At 37.3% G+C, this 7,653-nt stretch overlaps 2 protein-coding genes across 4 annotated transcripts; one reads left to right on the top strand and one right to left on the bottom strand.

The window, feature by feature from the left end:
* The first annotated feature begins 204 nt into the window (after positions 1-204).
* Positions 205-4,358, top strand: LOC118052173 (UDP-glucuronic acid decarboxylase 6). 2 transcript variants are annotated; one of them, XM_035063023.2, is made up of 13 exons: positions 205-357; positions 932-1,034; positions 1,614-1,700; positions 1,920-2,007; positions 2,133-2,224; positions 2,361-2,425; positions 2,511-2,599; positions 2,761-2,838; positions 3,003-3,096; positions 3,191-3,257; positions 3,366-3,429; positions 3,543-3,583; positions 3,829-4,358. In XM_035063023.2, the coding sequence occupies exons 2-13, from the start codon at positions 945-947 to the stop codon at positions 4,012-4,014; spliced, it is 1,041 nt and encodes a 346-aa protein (XP_034918914.1). In that variant the 5' UTR covers positions 205-357; positions 932-944; the 3' UTR covers positions 4,015-4,358. The 2 variants fall into 2 exon arrangements, with proteins under 2 accessions (XP_034918914.1, XP_034918915.1); XM_035063024.2 differs by having other exon boundaries at positions 333-448.
* A 1,291-nt stretch (positions 4,359-5,649) lies between these two features.
* On the bottom strand, positions 5,650-7,405 carry LOC118052174 (ATP synthase small subunit 6, mitochondrial-like). 2 transcript variants are annotated; one of them, XR_004688143.2, is made up of 4 exons: positions 7,160-7,258; positions 6,893-6,935; positions 6,116-6,159; positions 5,650-5,914 (listed from the first exon to the last, which is right to left on the bottom strand). XR_004688143.2 is itself a non-coding variant. In XM_035063026.2 (2 exons), the coding sequence occupies exons 1-2, from the start codon at positions 7,278-7,280 to the stop codon at positions 6,889-6,891; spliced, it is 168 nt and encodes a 55-aa protein (XP_034918917.1). In that variant the 5' UTR covers positions 7,281-7,405. The 2 variants fall into 2 exon arrangements, 1 of the variants encoding a protein (XP_034918917.1); XM_035063026.2 differs by lacking the exons at positions 5,650-5,914; positions 6,116-6,159 and having other exon boundaries at positions 6,889-6,935; positions 7,160-7,405.
* Positions 7,406-7,653: the final 248 nt, after the last annotated feature.

Genomic DNA, 7,653 nt, shown 5'->3' with positions numbered 1-7,653 from the left:
GATGTTGGAGGATAGGTCACGTGGGAATATCAAGACTTGCGTGACCACACGGATCTCGTAGACTCGCCCTACCTTACCAAACTCCATGATCCAGGATAATTAACAGGATGACGTAAACGAATGCATGTCTTATGACAAACGTAGTAAAGAGATAAAAACCTTAATCTGACGTGTACCTACTCTTTAATCGGAAATCAAACAAGTTCCCTGTACCAACAGCGACGTTCGCTTTAACTCAACCTCAATCGAACATCGAACACTATATATATAGTCCTTCATATCTTTAAGTCCCATCAAAATAAATATAATAATTATAAAATCCTCTCTCGAATTCTTCCTGCTGCAAAAGTGATCCTGGTAATTAATTCTCAATCACTTGGGATTTTTTTTCTGTTATTCTTTTGTCGAAAAGAAAAGGATGCGGGATTGTGAGAGATTCAGATCTGAGGTCTTCTTTTCTTTTCTCTTCTTTTTTTTTTTAAAAATCTCGGTGGGGTATGGTTTGTTATTGCATTTGAAGCTTTGTTCTTCTCGTGTTTTCGAAGTCCCGTTTAATTCATGCGTCTTTCTCTTTCTCCTTCTCCGTCACTAGTTGGTGTCGTTTGTCAGTCTGTTTATTTTCATAATTAGCTGTTAACCTTAAATTTTGAAGCCAATTTGGTTACAATTGAACTCTTTATGTAAAGCTGCAGTCTTGAGTTTCATGGCTTGTAGCAAAGTTTGAGATTTTGACGTTTTTTTCACATCACTTAGGTGATTTGATTTTTTTTTTTGGATTGATGCTAGTCGGGTGGTTTGATATGAGGTTTTTGAGTTTTTAATTCTTGGGTTGTTTATGCATCTGATGATCATCTACTGTTTTCTTTTTCTGGGTTGTTTGTGAAATTGATGTAGATTGAGATTTTTCTTTTAATCTCTTGATTTTGTTTAGAAATTGAACAAGAATGGCCAAGGAGGCTTCGAATGGAAATCACAACTCTGCAACAAAAGCTCCTCCAACTCCATCTCCTTTAAGATTTTCCAAGTACTTCCAGGTATTAACTATTTGACTTTTTTTTCCATTTATAAATGCTGTGATCTTTTTGTTTTTTCTCTGGTATTCGATTAAGTTTTTGTATGATCCATGATCTGCATGGCACAAAATCGTGATAAATTTGTTTCAAGCTACACATCGACATCCAATTTGCGATTTACTTTTTATTTCTCTATATCTGTTCTTTTTGGGTTGCAATGCATGCTGCATTGAGTTTTGGATTGCAAGGAAAAGAAGTAACAATATTAAAATTGAACGCCGAAGTTATAATATTAAAATCGAGTGCAATTTAGAGAACATGTTTGCTAGATCTTGTTAGATGCAATCTAGTTTTACTTTCTGGATTTTGAGTTCATTGAGGATCGGTAATTTTTCAATGGTAGATTTTCCCATCATGGAAGGGTTTCTGAAAAGTACCCGTGCATTAACACTTGATTGTGGATGTTTTCGTGCTTTAATTGAGATTTTTTTATAGAGGGTAATTGTTTGGTAGTAATATCAGAAACATATATTTTTTTTCTCAGCAGTCACTATGGCGTCCCCTTCTGTTTAATAAAAGATTTTTTTATTTTTTTGGTAGTCCAATATGAGGATTTTGGTCACTGGAGGAGCTGGATTTATTGGTTCACACCTGGTGGACAGGTTGATGGAAAATGAAAAGAATGAGGTAGGCACATCTTGTTTCAAAATCATCTGAAGATATTCAAGAAGATTGACAGGTTTTTATGAGTTGGCTATGCCTGTTTTGCTTCAATAAGAACAGACAGTTGTCCATCCAATAACAAGTGGAAAGCATTTCCACACATTCATAGAATATAAAAATTTGTGAGTAATATTTGAATTTCATGGTTGGTCTATTCTGAATTATGTTTGTTACGTCTCCTAGGTTATTGTGGCGGATAACTATTTCACTGGCTCTAAGGACAACCTAAAGAAATGGATCGGTCATCCAAGATTTGAGCTCATTCGTCACGGTACTGTTGCTTTTAACTTCTTGCGTCTCCAGCAGTGCAAAGCCAATGCATGTCAATGATGTCTTGCTTTCTCTATTGTTCATTAATTAAAATGGCCATGTTGATGTTGCTTTATTTCTGTGCAGATGTCACTGAGCCATTGCTAGTTGAGGTCGATCAAATTTACCACCTTGCTTGCCCTGCTTCCCCAATCTTCTACAAATATAATCCTGTAAAGGTATGCCTGTGTACATCATGCTCCTGTCCTTATCTATATATTTGTTCACTTCTCCCTCTCTAAGTTCTTGTGACTCTGAATCCTTATTTTGACCATTGAATTGCCATTTGACCTGTAAAATTTCTATGCATGACAGACCATAAAGACAAACGTGATTGGGACATTGAATATGTTGGGACTTGCCAAGCGAGTTGGAGCAAGGTTTGAGACTGCTACTCTAGCTCGCAGTTATTATTTCATAATGGATGATCCTTTGTTACTGAAGCTTACATTAATTGGCAAACAGGATTTTGCTTACATCAACTTCCGAGGTCTATGGAGATCCACTTGTACATCCTCAGGATGAGAGCTACTGGGGAAATGTCAACCCAATTGGTGTGTTAGATTTCTATGTTTTTCCTTCAGGAACAAAAGCCTTCCTCATCAAACTGTTCATTTCTTTGAAGATGCCTTATATACTGTATTTCAGGACAAATACTTTTTGTACCACTTCCAATGCATATTAACTTTTGTGGATATGTTGCTAATTTTTACAGGAGTCAGAAGTTGCTATGATGAAGGAAAGAGAGTGGCTGAAACTCTGATGTTTGATTATCACAGGCAGCATGGGATAGGTATGTAGCTCTCTCTCCCTTTCTCCCCGAGATAATTTTGAAACAGTTATCTTTTCTTTTTGTGATTTTCCAATGTTCAAAACATATTCACTCAACTCTCTCTCTCTCTCTCTCTGTGATTTCCTACATCTAAAGCATCTTCACTATTTTTTCCCCTATGCCAGAGATAAGAATTGCCAGAATTTTCAACACTTATGGACCCAGAATGAACATTGATGATGGTCGTGTTGTCAGCAATTTCATAGCCCAAGCAATCCGGTAAGTCGGTACAAGAGCAGCTCTTGTGATTTTTTGAAAAAGTTATTGTCACAGCTTTTTATCTTACTGGCACTTGTTCGGTGAATTTATACAGTAACGAGCCTTTGACTGTTCAAGCACCTGGAACCCAAACCCGGAGTTTCTGTTACGTGTCTGACATGGTAGGCTAGAAATTTTTCGTTGCATTAAATGATGGTAGATGATATTAGTTGTCATGATTGGGTCTTAATTACTCGTGTGCCCTTCATCTTTATTTCAAATACTTGAAGGTTGATGGCCTCATCCGGCTTATGGAAGGAGAGAACACTGGGCCTATTAACATTGGAAATCCAGGTTAATCTTCAAGCTCTGTAACAAATCACTTGGTGTTCTTTAGCGACCTATCTCATGAAAGTTGAAATAGATGGAAACTGTCACTCTTATTAACCCAAGGTTTGATTTTTCAGGTGAATTCACCATGATGGAGCTTGCGGAGACTGTTAAGGAGGTTAGTTTCAATTTGCCTGCATCTCCTCCTGGATATGAATTTACTTGGAATAATTTCTCTTTAGGACACATTGAAATTAGCACGTTGCTCCATGGCTAGTTGTATTTTCCATGTGTTGGATTTACTGTCGTAGTCTTTGTGCAGACTTCATCATCTTCAGTTGGAAACCAAAAATACCTATACCAATTAAACTTTCCATGAATGAATTTGGCCTATTTGATTAATTTGATCACGTTCATTGGCAGCTTATCAACCCTGAAGTAGAGATCATAGGAGTGGAGAACACACCAGATGATCCTCGCCAGAGGAAGCCAGACATCACAAAAGCAAAAGAATTGTTAGGCTGGGAACCGAAGATTAAGCTGCGTGATGGCCTTCCTCTCATGGAGGAGGATTTCCGACGGAGGCTTGAAGTTCCCAGAGAGAACTGAACCAAGTGAAATTTTCATGAATTTGATCTCCCAGCCACCTATAAATATAGAAACTATTAATTATTACAGCTATCAACTACTATAACAAAATAAAACAGGCCGAAGTTGGTTAATTTAGTTTGGTAATAGCATATTTGGGCCCAAGATGTTCATGAGGATTTTTCTGGGGCGCAGCTTCCATCAAGAATTTTGTTGTCTCTCAACCTGATTTTAGCTACACCCAGATAAATGGTTTAGACGTGACATCAAAGAAGAATGATTATAAATTCTTCAACTTGTCTGTATGCTCTTGTTGCCTCGAGAGAGGGAAGCATTATGATATTTCTCACTTCCAGTTTCAACAATTTATTAAATTTAATTAGGTTTATCTTTTTCAAGAAACCACATGAGAGATGCATGGACACTGCACTCCACTTCTATCCTCTCAATATGACTTGTATGACATTTGATAAAATGAATTGTACAACACAAGAAGAACGAATAACAATGGAGATTTTCCCAAAAATTCATATTACGTCTAGCCAACTTCTCACCCTTCTCACCAACAGATACAGATCCAACTAGGAAATAGGAAAGGGCGTTGGGCTTTAGCCGAATTGGTGCTTGAAACCAGTCGTTTCGGCTGAAATTAAGAAATAGAGGGAGGGAGGGAGGAGAGACTGGCCACTGCTAGTAAAATCTACCGACCTCCAGAATGCCACAACTAACGGCTTCAAAATAAAACAGAAAGCAATAATAATCATATTGCCAACGGTCCTATTGCATGAATTCCCAAAATCTTCAACACTGCAGCTAAGCTTCGTTCACTTGTTCAGCAGACTCAATCAATCTCTTCTCCCCTGCTTCAACAATGTATGAAAAAAAAATCATCTTTTCTTCAATTAATCGGTAGTTCCAGTTTTATGTTGGGTTGAGTGTCCCATGTGTACAACAGCTTAATATTTCACATCTCAGATTCTTCTTGATTTCATTTCTTGCACTGATCATGTTTGACTGATTTGGCAGCAGAAAGAAAATCAAAACACATGCCTGCAACTATAGTTGAGGTTTAATGGCGATGATGCAAAACAAATGGGCATTTAGAGATTATTCAAAAAAGTCAGACGAGATGATGAATTATAACAATTTACATCTCTATTATAAAAATATACTGAGTACTAATATCCAAGCACAAGTTTGCAAGTAAGGTTTGGATATATCCACTATTCTTGAATTTGCTCGTAACCAATTGATATTCATTGACTGCCGGCAAATATCTTCATGGCCTATCAGAAGTTTCATAGGCATCGATGCTGTCGTTTTTGTCACAACATCTAGAGTTGGCAAAATCATGTTGCAGTCTAAAGGTCCTAGAATGAGAAATTTGGATGAAATTAATAAGCTCACCATAAAGCTAAGCTGCAATCAAGGTTCCCGGGGAGGTTAAGTTTGAAGCACAATCAAACTATACCATTTACTTCGGAAAAGTAAGAGTCCCTGGCATGTGTTGACTACACTAATATCACAATTTTCATGCAGCCTCGCCAATTTCTAAAAGGTGGTGCCCGTGAATGCATTTCCTTCAGTAGCGACAGCTGAATCAACCACCAAAGTTGAACCTTTTTTTATGGAACAAAACCATGGAAATAATAACAATAACAATAATAATTTTCACATGGTGCATTTATTTTCACACTTGTAAGTGTTACATTGCAGAGGCTAACAGCAGTAGCATGCAGTGAAATTGTTATAACTAGACAAAGCCTTTCTTTTACCCAAAAGTCATCAGTCTATTTAACCACAGAGACTGAAACAAAAACTCTGCAAAACATTAAGAGGAGAAATATGAACTCAAACAAAGCTAAATGCCCTTCATAATAAGCATTGATCTGGCACCTGGAGAGCACATTTCCAAATTCACCTGTGAAGGCATGGTACTTATTAGAATGTTGCAAGGATTAGTTCCATGTTTGTTTTTCAGGCACTAGAGATAAGCAACTTTCACTTTTTCTTCATCAAAAAAAGATTTGATTGAAGGCACCTTTAAGTGCCACTTTCTTGTTGGACATGGTTATTTATTATGCATACAGAGAAGGAGGTGAAGCAGGCGCAAAAAAATTACCAGAAGGCTGCTCATCTTAGACAGGGTTCATTTAGCATCAGTGCCTGAAAGACAACATGTTAGCAGCAATCATTAACTGGATAAAATTAAAAGGTAAAGGTAAGAAAGGACGTAAAGAAATGCAGGTAGTCTCCACAAAATAATGAACGCAATCCACATTGTCCAGGTTAAGAACTTTAGGCTTGAAAAAAACTTTTACAAAATCATCCACTTAATTCTCGTCTTCTTCTCTCATGCATGCAAGAAACTCATGTACAGAGGAGGCATCTAATAAATCCATAACCACAAAAATAAAAATTGAAAGGGCATTTTGTCCTATACACTAAAATGAAAAAATCTTAACAAAAAACAACATCGACAAAGTATTGTTCCCACGTTCTAAAACCAAATAGTTGCCATTCAAATACTTAGGCAACAGAGAGATGCATTTCCTCACTCTCGCAGGCCTTCTTCATAACAAGCTTTTGAAGGCAGAATTTGCTTTAGATTCATACATTGAAGTAGACTGGAAAAAAAAAAACTATACAGATTCATCGGCCCGTGAATCGCACATCTAGAAACTAAAACTAGCAATATTGACCCCGTTTGGAATGTTGTAAACTATACAAAGCAAACCCTCAAAATTGGCGAGCAATCTTTCACTAACCGAGAAGGATAAGAAAGCAATGTATTACTCTACACACAGTATAGCTAAATCTTTTATTATTCAAACTTTAACAAAAGAAAGTGAAGAAATGGCAACATCATCGTAATCTAGGGTTTCGCGGGCACACTTACTTTTTGTGCCTTTGCACGAAAGGAGAATTCTTCGCATCCTCCTCTACAGAACAGGAAATTAAAACATTAATTCTGTAGAAATGTCATCTAAATCAGTCTTAAGTTATTTATACGCAAGACGGAAATATAAAGATTTTGTAACATTTATATTTATTAATTCTAATCGAGTGAGTAAATTGCAATAAAATAGCTTAAGGCTGTGATTAAAACACGAATCACTACGCCAGATCTGAAATCTTAATAGAGAGGAAAGGCAAGGGGGTTTACCGGTGAGGCTGAGAGAGAATTTGGTGATGAGAGCACCAGTGATGGCAAAGCCAACGAGGAAAGGCCAGTTACGGTTCCATTCTCTCTTGAAGAATACCGGCCATGGATCGAACTTCCTCATCCTTCTCTTTTTCGATTCTCTCTTCTACGTGATTGTCTTTTAGACGCTGAAAAAATCAATGACTGCGGTGCGGGCGTCTAATTAGCGGTGAAGCAGAGGGGATCTGTTTGCTGACTGATAATGGTTTAGCACTGAACTGGTTTAGGTGCAGCCCATTCTGAGCTACAGTCAGAGTAGACCTGCTTTGGGCTACCTTTCTGATGTCTTGGTTGTAGTGGGCTTCTGTTCTCTTGCCCTTTGGGCCTCTGTTCATGAACGTGAAGTTTAGTTTTCTTTCCGTGATTTTTTTTTTTTTTAGATTGGAGATTTTTTTTTTCCCTGGAGAAACTAACGGTTTGGTAATCTTTCCGTGTTTTGTTATGGTTTGAACAGT

The sequence above is a fragment of the Populus alba genome, chromosome 8 (genome assembly GCF_005239225.2).
Source record: "Populus alba chromosome 8, ASM523922v2, whole genome shotgun sequence".
NCBI classification, from domain to species: domain Eukaryota; kingdom Viridiplantae; phylum Streptophyta; class Magnoliopsida; order Malpighiales; family Salicaceae; genus Populus; species Populus alba.
The sequence above is the reverse complement of the archived record's forward strand: the minus strand, read 5'-3'. Positions and strand labels throughout refer to the sequence as shown.